This window comes from Sciurus carolinensis, chromosome 5 (genome assembly GCF_902686445.1).
Source record: "Sciurus carolinensis chromosome 5, mSciCar1.2, whole genome shotgun sequence".
Lineage (NCBI taxonomy): Eukaryota > Metazoa > Chordata > Mammalia > Rodentia > Sciuridae > Sciurus > Sciurus carolinensis.
In genome coordinates, this window is record NC_062217.1 from 39,354,938 (window position 1) to 39,375,713 (window position 20,776).

The 20,776-nt window shown below is 37.6% G+C and overlaps 1 protein-coding gene and 1 non-coding gene across 4 annotated transcripts in view; one reads left to right on the forward strand and one right to left on the reverse strand.

Moving 5' to 3' along the window:
* The window catches only part of Cab39l (calcium binding protein 39 like), a 128,992-nt gene that overhangs the window by 70,877 nt on the left and 37,339 nt on the right, over positions 1–20,776 (forward strand). For all 3 annotated transcript variants that reach the window (XM_047552382.1, XM_047552383.1, XM_047552381.1), the window contains 3 exons: positions 1,514–1,678; positions 11,671–11,789; positions 19,290–19,458. In XM_047552382.1, the coding sequence (XP_047408338.1) occupies positions 1,514–1,678; positions 11,671–11,789; positions 19,290–19,458 (453 nt within the window). The remainder of the gene's footprint in view (positions 1–1,513; positions 1,679–11,670; positions 11,790–19,289; positions 19,459–20,776) is intronic.
* Trnaa-cgc (transfer RNA alanine (anticodon CGC)) lies at positions 12,946–13,019 on the reverse strand. The gene has a single exon. It is a non-coding gene; the product is annotated as a tRNA-Ala (tRNA).

Here is a 20,776-nt window from a genome sequence, read left to right on the forward strand (position 1 = left end):
AAGAAAAAAAAAAAAAAAAAAAAAGCTTCCTAATTTAAAAAAAATAGCAGAGCCTTGCTGGGTATAGTGGTACATGTTCTGTAATTCAGCAACTCAGGACACTGAAGCAGGAGGCTTACAGTTTGAGGTCAGCCTCAGCAACTTAGCATACCTTGTCTCATAGTAAAATATAAAAAGGGCTGAGAGTGTGACTCAGTGGTAGAGCACCCCCAGGTTCAATCCCCAGTGCCAGAAAAAAAAAAAAAAAAAAAAAGTACGTTGCTACATGAGTTATTTTTATGTAATTTGTCTTATGTTACTCATTCCTTTCTTCATTTCCAATAGTTATGGTACTGTACTTTAATAAAACTATACTTCTTTTAAGAGAGAAATTTTAACTGTTAACTAAAATTAGTCTGCCTTTCTTTGCCACCCATATTAGTTTAACAAAAAAAATTTTATTGAGATATAATTCACATACCATTTAATTCCCCATGTAAGGTGTTCGATTCAGTGGTTTTTAGTATGTTCATGAGGTTGTGCAACCATCAACACTAATTCTATAACATTTTCATCATCACCCAGGAAGAAACGCTGTACCCATTAGCAGTCATTTCTCATTTTCTCCTCCCCCTCCACCCTAACACCCACTAGTCTATATTCTGCCTATATGGGTTTTCATTTTTCTTTAAATATAATGAGTTGTTTTATTTTTAAGTTTCACAAATAAGTAAAAGGTGGTGATGGTGTTATGTAAGGAATACATTTGTTGACAAACTTATTTTTGACAACCTATGATTTCATACTTGGTCCATAAATGATCAGGAAAATAGGGATTGGTTGGAAAACCAATCTTAACACGATGCTTTAAATAAAGTCTAGTAACTGCTGGTAAGTCTTGAAAGTGGACTTAATGTAATTTTCAAGAATAAAATCGGGGCTGGGGAGATAGCTCAGATGGTAGAGTGCTTGCCTTGTAAGCACAAGGTCCTGGGTTCGATCCCCAGCACCCAAAAAAAAAAAAACAAGAATAAAATTTCACCAGGCACAGTGGCGCATACCTGTATTCAAAACAGCTTGGGAGGCTGAGGCAGGAGGCTCTCAAGTTCAAAGCCAGCCTCAGCAAGGGCTAAGCAACTCAGTGAGACCCTGACTCTCAGTAAAATACAAAATAGGGCTGGGGATGTGGCTCAGAGGTCAAGCGCCCCTGAGTTCAATCCCTGGTACCCCAAAAAGAAAAAAAAGAATAAAATTTTTACTTAGTTACTAGAATAATTAGACTTAGAAGTATAGTTTAAAGGAAAATTATTTCAATTATGTTGACTAAGTAGAAATATTAGAGATATTTTTATATAAATTTTAGGACAATTTCCAAAATAACAAAGCAGTGCCTACTAGTATTTTTGCATGTTTGTTTTTTATAACTGTACAGTGGTCTTTGATTATAAATTAACAGGGTCTAAGAAATGGTCCTCTTGTTTGTTTCTGGCCTGAAATTTTTTTTTTAATTATTAACATACTTTTTGGTCACTAGGCTTCAGAAGAAGTGTCAAAATCACTGCAAGCAATGAAAGAAATTTTGTGTGGCACAAATGACAAAGAACCCCCAACAGAAGCAGTGGCTCAGCTGGCACAAGAACTCTACAACAGTGGGCTTCTGGTGACACTGATAGCTGACCTGCAGCTGATAGACTTTGAGGTGAACAATCTGTCAAAGGATGGCAGCTCTCAGTATTTGACTTTTAAAAATTATTACTGTTTATTATATTAAAAACTTTATTTCTAAAACTTCTGACATCACTTTCATCTTAAAAGCAAAAAGGTGTACTGTAGTTTTGTGCACTTAGGTAGCTAATAATAATAGATCACATTTGTTGAGTGCTTACTATATGCCAGGTACATGTCAAGTACTCAACTAATTTAATTCTTAAAACTATCATTGTGGGGGCTGGGGTTGTGTCTCAGTGGTGGAGTGCTCGCCTAGCACATGTGGGACCCTGGGTTTGATCCTCAGTACCACATGGAAATAAAGTGAAGGTATTCTGTCCACCTACAACTAAAAAAAAAAAAAAAAAAAAAAAAAAAAAAAAAAAAATATATATATATATATATATATATATATAACTATCATTGTGGTTAACACTGTATCACTAGTCCCATTTTATAGATAAAGAGAACCTAAGGTTCAGAGATATTAAGCAATTTGCCCAAAGTCATTCAGTACTGAGACCTTAAGCTAGGATTCAAATGCAAACAGGATCTTCCAAGCCGGTTCTTTTCATTAAAAATATACAAATGATTTAAGAAGTTTGTTAAATGCTAGTAATATTTAATCTCATTTTGAAAGCAGCTGTACCTAATTCACCTAATAAATAAAACAAAAACCTAGAAATATAAGCAATAAATATGTATAAGCACTTTATTATACATTGTATATCTCACTTAGAATTAGTGATTTTTTTTGAGTGAAAAAATGTATACATAGGCAAGTTTGGACATTGGTAGGTAATGGAAGTCCTGGTTTTGCTTTGTTTCTAGTTTTATTTCTACCATAATGTGCTTGGCAGTTTCAGGTAAGCTCTAGAGTCTCCATGGATTTCTGAGACAGAGGAGATGTGCAGATTTCTCAAGTGAATTGCTTTTAGTTTTGTTCACTGAGCAAAAGGAAGAAAAGCTAATTATAGTGATTACTGTGATTAGGCTGAGATAAGGTCATGGCTCAGGGGAATCTGTGGAAATGTGAGCCCACAGCTCTCTGGGCAGATTAATTAGCTGGAGGAAGAACGCAAAGCAAGACTGTTCTGGAGATGTGCCGGCAGGTGTGCTCGCTGGAAATGCAAGACTGAAAGACCTTGAAAGGGCCCAGACTTCAACTCTTCCTTCCTTTCAGATACACCTGTCTTTTTCTCTTGCTCTTTTCCCCCCTCTCTCTTTTCTATTTCTTTATCTTTGACCTTTATTGACTCATAACGTTTTAATCAGCTTTTATGTCACTGTGACCAAAATACCCCAACAAGAACAACTTAGAGGAGGAAGTATCTATTTGGATTCACAGTAACAGAGGTCTCAGTTCATAGACAGCTCAACCTCACTGCTGTGGACCCAAGGTGAGGCATCACATCATGGGGGAAGGGCCCAGCAGAGAGAAGCTGCTCAGCTCTTGGCAGGGTCGGGAAGCAGAGAGATAAAGGGGTGAAGAGGCCACAGGGAAGAGACGCTCTTCTAGGACATGCCCCCAGTGACCCACCTCCTCCAGCCACGCTCCACACCTGCTTACAGTTACACCCAGTCCATTCAAACTAGGATGGACTGATTAGGTTACATCTCTTGTAACCTCATCATTTCATTTCTGAATATTCCTGCATTCACAGAAGCTTTGCGGGGACATCTCATATCCAAACTCTAACAACTTCTTACCTCCTTTTCCTCTTGTTTGGCTTGATTATATCATTTCAGTCAGTGAATAGCCTCTCATGGTGCTTCTTTGAAGCACAACAGTCATTTGACTCAACTTTCTGATATGTTTTTATACCAAAGAGGAAAAACTATTTTAGGAATGGGCTGCAGCTCTTGACAGATAATCTAGAAGGATGGCATTCTTTACAGAGAGAAAAACTCAGAGTATGGTTTAGAGGACACCTTGTTACTTTACCCTTTGCAGAGTAAAGTAACAAATTTGAGACATGCCCTCTTTGACTAAGGTTGATAAAGGCAGGAAGCAGAGAGAAAGGAGCAGGGTTTAAAGGAAAGAAAAGGGTCAATAACAAAAGAAAGGAGCTTAAGAACAAAGATTATCAAGGAGACTGATGAACCTTTAATATTAGTGATGTGTAGAATTTAATTTGAAGTTGTTTCTGCATTGTGCTGTGTGCACCCTTTGTTAAAAAAGAAGTGTGTATTAAGCGTATGTATTGAATGAAGGAGAAGGGCAAATTTTCTACACTTGGGTAAAAACAGTGTGCTGAGAAAATAACCAGGTGCATGAGGCCAGATAGGTAGTAAGGAGCCGGGAGCCAGGAGCTGGTGCTTGGAACCCTGGAGATAGTGGTGATAAGGTGGCTTTAGGGTGTTGGTTTTAGATTGGGTAGCAGGAACTAACTCGGGAATCTGTGTGACAAACCCATTTCTCCTTCAAGAATTCAGAGGAAAATGGCCCATTGGGGTGGGGAAAGTACTCATGGAGGATCCTGATTTTATGTGAATAATGGCAAGTTAAGGCAGAACTTTGAATTAAAAATAAATCTCATTACTTAGCCATAAATTTTTATCTAATCCTTTAAGCCTTAAAATTGCTTACAGAAAAGAACTATGTCAGCATATTGTGAAGCTGAAAAAAAAAATGACTTGTGGCTGGGACTTCAAGGCTTCTGATCTTGTGGGCTCAGGATCAAACTCAAGAGTTGTGTCTTTTGAGGTTTGGCCACTATTCAAGACACAGCATTAGCATCTTTGATGTTTTGAAACATAATGTGCTAAGAGATCAAGGAATAACAAATGTATTGCATGTAAGAGTTGATGTGTTCATTTTAAAGGCAGGTGTGCCTTGCAAAACTAAGGCAGATGCAAAGTCAACTGTTAGGGCCAAGGAAGCAACTCAGAGATACAGAAAGCTTTCTCCTGGGATATCATTGATTCATTCATTCAACAAACAGTTCGTGTTAGAGCTAAACTTTTTTGAATATACCAGCCAGCAAGTGCTTCTTCAGGTTGGAGATCTGATTTACATTATGTATTATCTTAGAATTGCTGACTAATTTTAGGTATCATTTGGGGTCATTTCTGGATGTTGCTTCTTTATAATCAAAGGTATATCGAGCATTTCTTTTTTTTCTTCCCTCTTCCCTCCCCTACCCGCTTCCTCTGGCCACTTCTGGGTCCAGAGCTTGAGATCTGATAACTTGAAGGTTGCAAAGACTGATTTTGAAATAGTTAAGGTTTCAGTCCAGTTAGACAATGCGAGGAATGAATAGCTACAAAGATTACATGTAACATAGAGATTCTTATTTACCATCTTGTACCTATTTCAACTTTCTCTAATCCTTTCCATTCTGATCTTCTCTATTTTGGGAAGTGGTCCTTGGTAGCAGAACTTGTTTTTGTTATCCACAGGGGGCTTGCTTTGCCTCTGCACACATTTGCTAATGAACTAAAATGTTTCCCTCTTTTATGAAAGTTGGATAGAGCTCTGTGGAGCTTCATTTCTGCTATTCCCTGGAATGCCCTATGGAAATGTTCTTGTGGCATTTTACTGAGAGGTATGAAAAACATGCTCTTATGACATTTCAAAGAGGGTTGGTATTTATTCTGCAGTATTACACTGCAGAGTCCAGAAAGATTTGCACAAAACAGATGATTTCTTTCATTTAAAAATTCATTTATATTCACAGCTGTTCCTCTTTTACATACCAGTATGGTCGTTAACATCTGCATAAATGAAATTTATGTAATGTGAACATTTTGTAGGACTTTAAAATTACGAAAACAACTGATTCTGAAGTATCTTTATACATTGAAGATTCAATTCACCTGCAACTTTTCTATTAAAATTTGGACTTTGGGGCTGGGGTTGTAGCTTTAGTGGTAGAGGGCTTGCCTAGTATGTGTGAGGCACTGGGTTTGATCCTCAGCACCACATATAAATAAATAAGATAAAGATATTGTGTCCATCTACAACTAAAAATATATATATTTTTAAATTTGGATTTTGGTGTAATGTTTTATCTTAAAAGAAGATGTAATTTGTTTTCCCATAACCTGTTCTTTATTTCTCTGTCTCCTCTCCCCCTAAATCCTTTTGTTTCCTCTCCTTCATTTCTTTTTTACTCTTTGCCTTCTCTTCCTCTCCCTCCCTTATTTCCAGTTCTATTTCTTTCCATAAAATAAAGTGAAAGCAGTGGATAGCTGTGGATATGTCTTATATTTCATCATTGCCGACATTTTGATATTCCAGTTTCTTAGTTCTACCAGTTAAATATACCATAATTTTTAAATCTAGCCTAGATGTATTAATTTTTCCTATTATCACAACTGTGATAAAGTTCTTTGTATCTGGAACTTTTTTTTTAAATTTAGGATTGTTATTTAGAATTATTTTGTTAGGATTGGTTTCCAAAAATGGAATTCTAGGACACTAATTGTGCATTGTTAGAATACATTATATTCTCATTAAACAGAGTATGAAAACTGACATCAAATTTTATTATTTAAAAACAGATGTATGGGGCTGTGATTATGACTCAGTGGTAAAGTGCTTTCCTAGCACATGTGAGGCACTGAGTTTGATCCTCAGCACCACATAAAAATAAATAAATAAATAAAATAAGGGTATTGTGTTCATCTATAACTAAAAATAAAAAAAAAAACTGCTGTATGAAGAAGAATGTCTTTTTTTAAAAAATAACCTTTTTTTCGAAGCAACTGTTGACTGGCATCAGTGTTAAAAAACAATTCATAGTCCCATGTACCTTACCTAGTTTTCCCAATGGTAATATCTTGCAAAAACTGTATAACAATATCACAACCCAGATACCGACATTGATAAAGTCAAAATATAGAAAATTTCCATCACAAAGATCTCTCCTATTGCCCTTTTTATATCCACACCCACTACTCTCACCCCCATCACCACTCAGTCACTGATTCCCCAGGAGGACAGAGAGAGAAGGGATGGGTTGGGGGAAGATTGTTTTATCCACTGTACATTTTGGAATGGATTTTTTCTCTTGGCACCATTCCTCTAGATTCACCCAAGTTGTTGCATGTATCTATATTTCGTTCCTTTTTGTTGCTGAGTGGTAGTCCTTGGTATGGATGTACCACAGTTTTGTTTGTTTAGCCATTTATCTGTTGAAGAATTTTGGGGTTGTTTAGAACTCTGGGCTATTATAAGTAATGTTCTATGAACATTTGTGGCCAGGTTTCTTTGTGAATGTGTTTTCATTTCTCTGTGATAAATGTCAGGAGTGAATCTGCACTGATATGGTAATTGCATGTTTTTGTTTGTTTGTTTGTTTGTTTGTTTTGCGGTATTGGGGATTGAACTCAGGGCCTTGTGCTTGCAAGGCAAGCACTCTACCAGCTGAGCTATCTCCCCAGCCCTGTTATTTTTTTTTTTTTTTAAGAAATGGCAGTATTTTCCAGATTGGGGATACATTTTAAACTTCCACCACATTGTATGAAAGTGGTTTTTCAGGTCTACGGTTGTGGCTCAGTGGTAGAGTGTTTACCTAGCACATGTGAGGCACTGAGTTCCATCCCCAGTACCATATAAAACTAAATAAACCAAATAAAGGTATTGTGTCTGTCTGCAGCTAAAAATATTTTTTAAAAAGGTGACTTTTCTTCATTCTTGCCACCATTTTGCTTTGTCACTATTTCTTATTTTAGACATTCCAATGTGTAGTAATACCTCACTGGGGTTTCAATTTGCAATTGAAAATTTCCTAAAGGGTAATGATCCTTTCTGTGACATACCTTTTCATGTCTTTCACCCATTTTCTAATTGAATTGTTTCTTATGCTATTAAGTTTTGAGGGTTCTTTTTTTTTTCTATTTATTTTTATTGTAAATAAATGGGCTATATGTTGTTTCTGTTTGTACATGGAGTAACGGCATACCATTTGTGTAGTCATACATTTACATAGGGTAATGGTGTTTGATTCATTATGTTATTTTTTCCTTCCCCCCCACCCTTCCCACCCCTCTTTTCCCTCTATACAGTCCTCCATTCTTTCCTCCATTCTTGCCCCACTCCCACCCCCCATTATGTGTCATCATCTGCTTATCAGTGAGATCATTTGGCCTTTGGTTTTTTGAGATTGGCTTATCTCACTTAGCATGATATTCTCCAATTTCATCCATTTGCCTGCAAATGCCATAATTTTATTATTATTTATAGCTGAGTAATATTCCATTGTATATATATATATACCATAGTTTCTTTATCCATTCATCAATTGAAGGACATCTAGGTTGGTTCCACAATCTGGCTATTGTGAATTGAGCAGCTATGAACATTGATGTGGCTGTATCTGTATGTAGTATGCTGATTTTAAGTCCTTTGGGTATAGGCCAAGGAGTGGGATAGCTGGGTCAAATGGTGGGTCCATTCCAAGTTTTCTAAGGAATCTCCACACTGCTTTCCAGAGTGGAGGGTTCTTTATATATTCTAGATAACTGGATTTTTTGTCATATGATTTGTAGTACTCTCTCCCTATAGCTTGACTTTTCATCTTATTAACTGGATCTTTTACAGAACAAAAGTTTTACGTTTTGGTGAAGTCCAAGTTATCACTTCATTTTATTGATTATGCTTTTAGTGTCGAGTCTAAGAACTTTTTGTCCAGCTGTAGATTTTATGTTTCCCCAAAATTTTCTAGTCTTATCTTCAAGGTCCAAGATCTATTCCGAACTAATATTAATAAGGTAAATGATATCCTCCCAGAATTTTTAATGTTACTATTCTTAATCAATACTTACTTCATATTTTAATAGCTGTAAGAGTGAGTAAGTAATTGAATAATCTCATTTGGGTCTTAGTTTTTTTAATGTCCCTTGAGTATTAAAAAGTGTCAGGTTAAAAGAAAAGAGGGGCCAGGCATGGTGACACCTGCCCTGTAATCCCAGTGACTCAGGAGGCTGTGGTAGGAGGATCACAAATTCAAAGCCAGCACTGGCAGCTTAGTGAGCCCCTTTCTCAAAATAAAAAATATAAAAGGGGATGGGATGCAGTTCAGAGGCAGACCACTCAAGGATCGAATCCCCAGTAACCTCCCCCCACGGTCAGTGGCATGTTTGTGATAAGAGAGTTACATGGATGGCTGTGCCTCGAGAGTAATGATCAGTCTAATGGGTATATACCGAATGCCTTCTCTACTCTTGGCTATAATAGGGCATTAAATATGATCTGTGTCCTTGAAAGCTGACAATCCAATGAGGAAGTCAGAGATAAAACCCATTAATTTCAATGCATCGTGGTAAGTGTGAGGAATCAGTTTAGTGTGGTGGTGAAGAACTCAGACACTGGACTCCATCACCCTAGGGTAATGTCCTGGGTCTTCCACATCCCCTCTGGATAAGGCAACCTCACTGGGTCCCCAGTTTCCTTATTTATAATATGTACATTTTAATGTCATTATGAAGACTGGATAATACATGTAAAACTCTTAGAATAAGTGCCTGGCACAGATGAAGCACTTAGTTAAGGGTCTGCTGCCCTGACAGTATTGGGTGGAAGTGGAGGCAGTAGGAGAGAAGGCACTGATCAACACAGGAAAAGGATGTTGCTGCAGCAGACAGGGGTACTTATCCCGAGAAGAATATCCTGATTGATTTTTTTTTTTCAATACTGGGGATTGAACCCAGAGACTCAACCACAGAGCTACATCACCAGCTTTCCCCGTACACATCTTTTTTTTTTTTGAGATAGGGTCTCAGTAAGTTGCCAAGACTATCCTCAAACTTATAAATCTTGCTCCTCCATATCCAGAGTTGGGATATTACAGACATATGCCACCATGCCCAGTTCTGTAAAAAATTTTTTTTGGGTACTATGGATTGAACCCAGGGGCACTTTACCACTGTTCCACATCTCCAGCCCTTTTAAAAAATATTTTATTTAGAGACAGGGTCTTGCTGAGTTGCTTAAGGCCTCACCAAGTAGCTGAGAGGCTAGCTATGAACTCATGACCCTCCTTCCTCAGCCTCCCCAGCTGCTGGGATTCTCTGAATTAAACCTTAATGAACAGTTTGCTAGAAAAATGAAGGAGAAGTGTTCAGGACAAGTATAAGAACATGAACACAGGTATACAAGTATGAAAGGTTGTGTAGTGAACGAATTTGTTTTATTCTCCATTATTTATTTATTTATTGGTACCAGGAATTGAACCCAGAGTTGCTTAACCACTGAGTCATATCCCCGGCCACTTTTTAAAATTTTTTTATTATTTGATCTATTAAGTTATACATGACAGCAGAATGCATTTTGATTCATTGTACACAAATGGAGTACAACTTTCATTTCTCTGGATGCACACGATGTAGAGTCACACCATTCATGTAATCTTACATATACATAGGGTAATGTTTGTCACATTCCACCATCTTTCCTTCCCCTGCCCCCTCCTCTGCCCCCTCCCCTTCCCTCATTTCCCTCTGCACAATCCAACATTCCTTCATTCTTTGCTTATGCCCCCCCCCATTATATATCAGCATCTGCTTACCAGAGAAAACATTTGGCCTTTGGTTTTTTGGGTTTGGCTTATTTCACTTAGCATGATATTCTCTAACTCCCTCCATTTAACTGCAAATGACAGAATTTCATTCTTCTTTGAAGTTGAGTAATATTCCATCACACACACACACACACACACACACACACGTGTGTGTGTGTGTGATATATAAATCACATTTTCTTTATCCATTCATCTGTTGAAGGGCACCTGGATTGGTTCCATAGTTTAGCTATTGTGAGTTGAGCTGCTATAAACATTGATGTGGCTGTGTCACTGTAGTATGTTGATTTTAAGTCCTTTGGGTATAAACTGAGGAGTGGGATAGCTGGCTCAAATGGTGGTTCCATTCCAAGTCTTCTGAGCATTCTCCATACTGCTTTCCAAAGTGGTTGAGCCAATCTGCAGTCTCAATGTATGAGTGTACCTTTTTCCCCACATCCTCACACTTATTATTGCTTGTATTCTTGATAAAGCAATTTGGTTTTAATAGAAACTGATGTAGAGATCAAAGAAAATAGGTATTTGATGTGGTTGGAGATATAGGCAAGGGCAGGTCATGGAAGGGCATTGAACATTTTTCCGAAGCAAAAGGGAGTCATTGAAGAGTTTTAGGCAGGAGACAGAGTAGCCAAATTTCATTTCTTGATAGTTCAGTCTTCAGAGTAAGAATGCTTTAAAGTGGATAGGGTAACTGGAAAAAGTTATTTCATAGTATAGTTGAAGCTCAGAACCAGGACCATAGTGACTGAGAATGCAATGTCATTCTTGTCCTTATTTTCTATATAATAAATTCAGATCCAATGTAGAGCTTCTTTTGGAGAAGCAGGCTAGTCTTAGGTTGTAGGGTGTGAGAATGAAAGTCTTATCTATGGGAACTCTAAATGGTCCTCTTTTAAAATGACTGTAGTTCCTCTGACTCAGGCAACTAGCACTTAATGGTCCTTTCTATCTCTCTAGTTGAGAAGAAAGGCATCAAGGTGAAAGAGGAATAAAGGGAAAGATTAGGAAATAGATCTAAGAAAAAAATGTGATTTTAACTTACATTTTACTAAAATCTTAACTTACAGTTTTTTCTTCATCTGTTTTCCTTTCTTATTTATGAAGGTTTAAAAATGTTAATCATTATATTCTTCTTGAATAAAGCTAAAAAAGTATAAAGAATTCTGTTCTAGCATATCCACTGCTGGTTTTTATACTTCTGTGCCACTGTATTTCCTACTGTGAGAAATGGACTTCAAATTTCCCCTGGTACAAAGCCAGTGGCAAGGAGCTGCATCCATTTTGCAGGCTTTGTGTTTGACAGCACAACTTGTTAAAGATAGGTGAAAAGAGTAAATTAGTGTTTCTGCATGTCATTGAAGGATAGTATCATGTCTGTCTATATGTATGTGTATATCACATACCATACAATTTATTCATTTTAAACGTACAATTTAATAGTGGTTTGTTTCTTTAACAGGGAAAAAAAGATGTGACCCAGATATTTAACAACATCCTGAGAAGACAGATAGGCACTCGGAGTCCTACCGTGGAGTACATTAGTGCTCATCCTCATATCCTGTTTATGCTCCTCAAAGGGTAGGTGCCTGGCTTTCTTCAAAATATGTCTGAATTTAAATAGTTGTTAAAAGTACATGGGCTGGGGATGAAGCTCTGTGGTAGAGAGCTTGCATGACATTTGTGAGGCCCTGGGTTTGATTCCCCAGCACCACCACAACTACACACACACACACACACAGAAAAGAGAAAGAAAAACCCAAAAAACAAAAAACTTAGTATTTGCCTCATTGGAGATATGGTTGTTTCCCTTTGGAATTGCAGGATGGGTACTTGCCATGCTTGAGGTCAGTCCTCTAAGTCTGACTCTTAAGATGACTTAGGCTGTAGCAAAATCCTTAGGACCCTTTATATTTCTAACATTATGTTTCCATTTACTGTTTTTCTTTTCTCCCTTTCTTCTATCTTATGATAATATTCGTGCTTCCCAGCCTGCCCTATTCCTGCTCACAGGATACTGAGTCCCCTTATTACACACACATGTACATTCTGGTTCTAAGAACTGAAAAAGCAGCTCTAAGAATTATTTCAGTAGTTAGCGTTTGCCAAGGTGACTTGCTTCTACATGGGGACAGAATATTACTCTATGTGTGTGTGCATGTGTGTGTGTGTGTGTGTGTATGTGTGAGTGTGTGGGGGGTGTGTATGTGTGTGGGTGTGTGTAGCCTTAGAGGAGTCAAAAAATTGAAGTCAACTTTGAAAATAGAGTTCCTGATTATTATGTCCATTCATTTACAAATATTTCTTAGACATTTAAGGCTACTCTAACTCCTAAAGACTAGACATCTGGGTGCAGCAAGGCTCAGGGACATAAGGCTATCTTCTTTCCCTACCCTACTTTTTTATTATGTACCATTTCAAACCAGCATGACTCTCTTTATTTTATAGTATTCCTGTTCTCAGTTCTGCTGTTCCATACATAGTCCATCTCACCTGTGTTCTTTCCTGCTTTGTACCTCTGTAAACATCCTATTGTATTCAAATACTACATAACATGGTTTAAACGTCAGGTGTTTCAACAAATAGCAGCTTTTTGCCTCTTCCTTCTCCATCCTTCAATCCCATTGTCCAAAGACAACCACTCTCATTTTTATTAATTGTTTTTTACCTCTGCATTACAAATAACAGTCTTCTACTAATTTTTTCTTTTTCTTTTTTTTTTCTTTTTTTTTTTTTTTTGTGGTGCTGGGGATTGAACCCAGGGCCTTGTGCATGCGAGGCAAGCACTCTACCAACTGAGCTACATCCCCAGCCCCATCCTACTAGTTTTTTAATTTGTCATATTTAAACAATTATTAGTTTTTTGCTGCCAGTACTCCATTTTCTTCCCTTTATCCTCCCAATATACTTTATCACTGTTTTAAATTCTATTAATAATCATTTAGGTTATTGTGTTTGTGTGGTTATTATTCATTGGTGAGCATACAAAGTACACCATGATTACTTTAAGTTTTGATATAAAGAAATCTTTTTCCTGGAGAATCATGTCTTTCAGTTCTAGGAAGGGAGATATGCTTGTATCTATGAACTGTATCTGTAAGTCACAGTCTGCTAAACTTCCATAAAAAATGGGCCCCCAATGGAGTGGCTCCACCAGTAGATGAGTGTAGCTCCGTAGTGCTCTCGGGTAGCAAGGGGTTCTGCATCTTCAGCATGTGCTCTCTAAGATCACTGTGTCCACTGCTGTTTCAGCCTGCAGGAAGGTAAAAATTTCTAAAAGAATGACATTTAAAAGAGAATTTATGTGTTTAGAGAATGAAGGACAAGAAGTCTAGGGTGGCTGGAGGCTAGGATGAGTCAGAGTGTAAAGCTGGAAAGGCTGAAACCAGATTAGGAAAAGCCTTCCCTGTGCTACTTAAGGAGTTTGAATGTCCTTCTGTAGGACATGTGGAGTCACCCAGGGACTAGATTTAGAGAGTTGTGGTGGTATTGGGGAAAATGGCTGGGAGAATTGGGTCTGCAGTTCCAGCTTGGAGAAGTTCAAGAAGAGTGATAGTAATGGGAGTGAAAAGAGTGATATGTTAATGCATTTCATTTTTTTCTGATTCAAAAGTAATATGTTTATTATTTAAAATTTAAACATTTTAGAAATATTTAATATAAAAGGTTTATGTATCTCACCATCTCTCCCAATGAAACCATTAGCAACAATCTGGGGACTTTACCTCTGGTTTCCTTTCTCTATTATAATGATTATTCTTCTGTTTTTATCCTGAACTTTTAACCCATTCCTTCTCATTCTGTTTTGTAGATATCACTTGAGTGCTTGCTCTGTGCCATGCATTGATCATTCCAATAATTCTATGAGGGCTAGGTATTATTCTTGCCATTTTACAAATGAGAAAATTAAAACTCAAAGACTATTGCTCAAGGTTATATAGCTAATAAGTGACAGAACCACGTTTCCAATTCAGATCTGATTCTAAGTCCCAGGCTCTTTACCTGATTAATAAATCAATAAGAAGATTTGAGGACCATTCAGATGTCAAGCAGAGGGCACTATTGATGCTCCTGAAGACAGAGTAGACAATGATAAACCCTAACGAAACAGTTGCACCATGATCAATTTTAGCTGTTACCAGTTTTGCTTGGAATGCTACAGATTTAGCCCTTTGTTAAGTGTTAGAATTTTTACTGAATTACCTATTGTGTAGTTTCTTAAAAACTCAGAACATAACTTGGTTGATACATTTATACACCAAACAATAATGTTATTTAGGGGTACAAAAGTAACATTATATTGAAATGGAGTCTAAGTCTAACCATAAAGAATGTAAGGCAGAAAGAAATGCTTGTTTGTCCATCAGGGAGAATCATCTGGATATGTGATACAAAGCAAGGCATAAAGTATTTGGAACTCAAGTTTTATGAAAAGGGCATTCACAAAGGACTTTCTTATTCTAAATCAGTTTGTCTCCTGGCTGAGGCAGATGACACTCCAGGATACTGAGACACTGAGGATGAGATCACCAAACTTCTCTCAGTGATCCATAAAAAATTTGGGCCCAGGGGACAAGATGTTCCATAAGTCCAATGTTAAAATTATAAGTATTTCCTAATCTATTTTTAAAAGTTCATCATAAAAATTTTTCATCCATATGTAAAAGTAGTAAGTATAAGAAATTCACATACCCCCAACACTCAGCCTTCACAACTATCAATATTTTTGCTATTTGTTTTATCTATCTATCCTCCCAATGCACCCCCTAGCCCCACACATACATGCTTTCCAAGTACTGTCTGGAATTGTTTGCTCCCTTTAATAACAAGTCATTTTCCCCTTACATAGGATAATCTTTGTTGAGATGTTCTTGTATAAGATCTTTCTTCTAGCCATTTTCTGTGTAATGATTACCATAGCTCACTGCTAGTTGAGACAATTGCTCTTATATTTTGACTTTCATAAAGTTTCAAGGGGATCTTCCAATAAGCTGTTCTTATTTGAATGAAGGTGCATGTACAGTAATGTGCTTTCCTGTACTGACACAGTTAACTGTAGTCCAGACTTTATTATAAATTATAAGTGAGGAAGGAAGATATGATTCAGTTCTATAAAATAGTGATTCAGTACTCATAAGATTGACCTTTAATGGTGACCTGCCATCCATTAGTCATTGTGGAAAACACAAATGATTAGTTGTGGTCCTTGCCATCAGGAAGCTTATCTGTAACTAGAACAGATTAGATGATATAAATATGATTCTTTACCAGACTGAAGGATATTAATGTTAGTGGGATTTGAAGCTTAATGATAGGCTTAATTTATAGAGTACTTCTTTATACAGTGAACAATACCCTATCAAAAATCAGTATCCTAGAGGGTAGTCAGGTTGAAATGATAAATGTGAATTATAGGTTCTTTAAAGGATATTGAGGAAAATCCAGAAATTCCCTCTATACCCTGGGATATTCCTGACTTTAAGAAGTTGTCAGCTTAGGGACTGGGGTTGTAGCTCAGTGGTAGAGTGCTTGCTTGGCACAGGTGAGGCACTGGGGTACCACATAAAAATAAATAAATAAAACGAAGGTATTGTGTCCATCTAAAGCTAAAAAAAATTTTTTAAAAAGTTGTCATCTTAGAGACTGACACTTCCAGTGTTGGGAACATACTACTGGAATGAGCTGATAAGTTTCTGCCCCACGAGTATTTTTTAAAATGTTCTCTTGGTTCTCGAGAATAAATCGTCATTGCATCACAGATGGTTCCAATAAACTTCACTAAATGAAAGGAAAAAGAGAACTAATTATACTCAAAAGTTGGAGTGGAAACTTTTATAGATGATCTCAGTTTGGAAACTGAATTCAGAAATGAGAGATGTTGGCTAAGGATAATACAGCGTTTATCTATGCCAGAGTTTTACTCTTGTTATAGTCCTGTAGTATTAGGACTTTCAGAGTTTGTTAAATTCATTACATGCATGCTTTGTATGAAAACATTATTCTGGGAACCCTTTGGAGATGCAGTATGCAGGAGGAAAGTAACAATAAATGAAACATAGACACCAAATGGGGAGCGGGGGGCAGGATGGTTTTTTTCCTTGTAACAGAGTAAGTAAAACATCACCAGCAACTAGGTTGTTTGGAACACGAGGTGAAGAAAACCGATTTATAACAAGTTACTGAAATGTGACCTAATACAGAATGAGAAAAGTATTAAAGTGAAATTATAGACAAGCTATTGTGGGAATGTAAAGGAGGGAGAGGACAATCCTGAATAATGGGCGATTATAAGAGACTTGAAAAAGGCCTTGAAAGATGAGCATCTTCCTGGGGAAACTATAAAGGGCATTCCACTCAAGGGAGAGGCATACTCCCGGAAAATGGGGAACGGATGGGATGAAGTGAGAAGTCAGGTTTCGGGCCAAATTACTTAAGTCCACCAAGATCTTACTAAGAAGTCTGATTTTAATTGTCCCTGAGGCTTGTTCTCTAGGCCAAGAGCCTTTATTTTAGTCTCTTACTCTATCAGTAATTGACAGTTTTTTTCTCCTTAACATTTCAAATAATATACCCCCTCTGTACAACATCTTTAATAATATCCCACCTTATAACTATTCAATGTATGCCACTAGGCTGATTTTCAAATTTTTCTGGTAAGAAAAATTGCTAATGTTATAAATTGGCCTTCCTTATGTTCTACAAAGAATCATGTCTATCTGAATATATTAGCATTTAATGTTACTATGAGTTATTCAGGGAGTACTCAATATTTGGGAATATCATTTAGTTTTATAAATAGGATAAAAATCAGTAACTGTCCACCTTAATGCCCTAATTTGCTACTTTCCTTGCTGTTTTTGTAAATTTGATATTGTAAAGTAGCCTATTTACTAAATTATGGGAATGAGGTTTTATTCTTAAATCTGAATTTCATGCAAATAAAATGATCTTATAAAAAACAGTATATTGGTCTTTATTGGTCAACAAAATGTTACTGCTAATAGTTGGTAAGTAATGAATGATCTTCAGGTTTTATGTAAGGATGCTTTAGTTTTAGTTTTCAAATATTTGATTTTTCTCATCCATTCAAATGTCATTGTAAAAATTTTTTTATTGTTATTTTTCTAACTTTCAGAATTCATAGTAAGTTTGAAAGATCGCATACTCCTTTGTAAACATCATTTTTATCCTATTCTCAGAGAACGTTACAGGAAAAAACACCTTTTAAAGAATGGAGTCACTTTAAGTTGCTTTTTTCAATGGCTTTGTACAAAACAACTAGTATTTAGTTAATTGAAGTGGGAAATGATACAATCTGTTTAAAACTTGGTCAGACTTTTTTTTTTACACTATGTCCTACTCACTTCCTAATGTTTTACAACTACATCTTTGTCCTACTCTTCCTGTATTTACCACACAATTGTCAACGGTCTCCTTTCAGTACAGGGCTTGCCTAATTTGGGCTAAGTATTGTTCAGTTTCTTGAAATCCTATCACATTCTGGAATGTAACTCAAACCTAGATTTACTTAGATGCTGAATTTGCCATCTGAGAGACTGCTGTTAATTGGAAATGGAACAGATCTGGCACGCAGTCCTGAACGTTTCCTACGGAAGATACTGTTTCTAGTGGAGTTCTGCTGTGGGCCACAGATCCCCTGCCTGATTCCGCTGAGCCAGTTCACCTACTGCAATTTACGGGTCACGTGTGCTCGCAGAGCATATCCACATAAAACCCCCTTGTCTTTTTCTTGAACTCCGGATGAGTATAGTCTCCTCCCAAGGAGACACTGTCTGTCAGATGTCAGCCATCTCAAAGTTCATGTGGTCGGCAGCAATTCCTTCACTAACCCATACCTCTGGTAGTTTGTTTATCTCCCACCCAATCCCCCTCCAACATCAGCAAGTCCTGTTGGTTCTTCCTCCAAACAGGACCCAGCCTCTGCCCGGCCTTGAGTTCTGCAGCGGCCACCCGCGCCAGTCCACCATCACCACTGCTGGGTTTATGCTCCTGCACCTCGCTCGTCTACCAGCTTCCACTCCAGCTCCCTCCTCCGCTCTGATTGCTTTACAATAATTCTCCACCAGCAGTCGGGGCAGCCTTTCCCCCCATCTCCCTCCGTGCTGGGGGTTGACCCCAGGATCCCTCCGCACAGGAGGCAAATGTGTTACCACTGAGCTACACCCTCAGTCCAGAGCCATCCTTTTCTCTCTTTTGTACTAGGGATTGAACCCAGGGGCACTTAACTACTGTGCTGCATTACAGCCCTTCTGTTTTATTTAGAGACAGGGCCTCACTAAGTTGCTGAGGCCGGCTTTGAACTTGCGATCCTCCTGCCTCAGCCTCCCAAGCTGTTGGGATTACAGATGTGTGCCACCAAATCTTGCCAGAGTCATCGTTTGAAAGCTTAAGTTAAGCTGTACTCATTTTTTGCCTTAAATTCTCCAAAGGCTTAAAACCACACACATTTAAAATCATCACACTTAAAGCCAAGCTACTTACCTTAATTTACAAACCATGGTGTGCTCTGACCTTGCCCTTCCCTCCTCTCTTGTTCCCGTCATACCACTCACTACCCTTACCTATATTCCACCACTCTAGCCATATTTCTTCTCCTCTACCTCACCAATCTTATCCTTGCCTGGGAGACTCTACAGAGTTGTCTGGACCACCTCGCCCCTTCGCTTCAATCTGAAGTAAATTTAGGTAATCACTCACACAATTCAATAGCCCGCAGTCTGAAATACTGCCTTATTTATTATCTTCTGTTTTCACAGCATTTCTGAATACATGAAATTATCTTTACATTGTTTACGTTCTGCCTCTTCCAAGACACGTTCTCACTGAAATATGAGGCTGTGATGGCAGCGACCTTGCCCTGTTTACTGATGCAGCCCAGCATCTGGAATGGTGCCAGGCACATATCAGGTGGTCCAGGATGGGATGAGTCCTGTGTGAATGACTGTGACAGATGGCATCAGAGCTTCCACTCGCAGCAGTACTGAAATGATCCATCTAATATCATTGATGATATTTCATTAATGGGGTAACAGAGTTGTTTCTCTCTTCGTTGTGCTTTAGGTATGAAGCCCCACAGATTGCCTTACGTTGTGGGATCATGCTGAGAGAATGTATTCGACATGAACCACTTGCCAAGATCATCCTCTTTTCTAACCAATTCAGAGATTTCTTCAAATATGTGGAATTATCAACATTCGACATTGCTTCAGATGCCTTTGCTACTTTTAAGGTAATTGGGTTTTTCTTGAATCAGCTAGGTCATTCAAGATCCATTGGCCCCTGAAGAAGCAATTTTTTTTGGAGGTATAAGAGATGGAACCCAGAGATGCTGTACCACTGAGCTACATCTCCAACCCTTTCTTTTTATGATTTATTTTTTTATTTTGAGACAGGGTCTTGCTAAGTTGCTGAGGCTGGCCCCAAACCTGTGATCCTTCTGCCTTAGCTTCCTGAATAGCTGGGATGACAGGGTGAGCCACCATGCCCAGCTGAGGCAATTTAATTTTAAAATGCAAAAAGTTATTTTCTTTAGACCTGATTGTAGCCAACCACATATGATGTGGATCACAAGAGGCATCAATAAATGAAATGCAGACTATGAGGCCGGTCAAAGTCCTTGTCACGAGCTCAAATGGAATGAACTCTAACTCGTACAGTTAAGTAACAAAGAAACATGTGGTATTTGGTGTAGCATCTTGGGGTGCATACCTCTGGAAAGATATGTAGGAGACAGCAACAGAAGCTACGTCCAGGGAGGGGAACTGGGTAGGGAAAGGAGATGGACAATTACATCTCAGAATAGGAAGGACATCATATTATTTTATCAGTGTAATTTTTAAATTTCCACAGGGTACAATAAAGTATTAATAAATTATATTGCCATTTTAAAAATATGACTGGTCACTTATGTATATATTTGTATTTTCATAGCATAATTATAATCACCTATATTTTATCATCTATTATCTACTTTGTCATTATGTGGGAAATATAGTTCATCTAGCAATTTTTTAATTCTAAAAAATTATAATTATGGTACAATATACATAAAATTTACCATCTTAACCATATTGTATTGTATAGTTTAGTAAGGGTACAGTGTATTCACTTTGTTAAGCATCCACTCTCCAGAATATTTTCATCTTGCAAAAGTAGAAGTGTCTCTATACCTGTTAAACAGCTCCCCGTTTCCCCACGCTCCAGCCCCGCAGCCATCCCACTTTTGTTTTACCATCAAAAAGATGTCCAGAGAGCATTATCAGAAAATAGTGTAGCTGACTTCTGAACAGAAACTCCAGAATGTAACATGTTCAATGAATGATGTTACCTTCAAGATTTCTACTTTAGAAAACAATTTTTTATGCTTATAATCCTGTCACTGTTTAATATATTTTGGTATCAGTAGCTGTGGCATGTTCCTTCTGCTGTAGTGGAAAATTTTTACCCTTTGAGAGCAGATAAGAAAAAAGTTATTGGACATCCAGGTTAATGTATAAAGCAGGCAGTCAGCTAGAACTGTGTTTTTGGTTTATAATAACAATAATTAT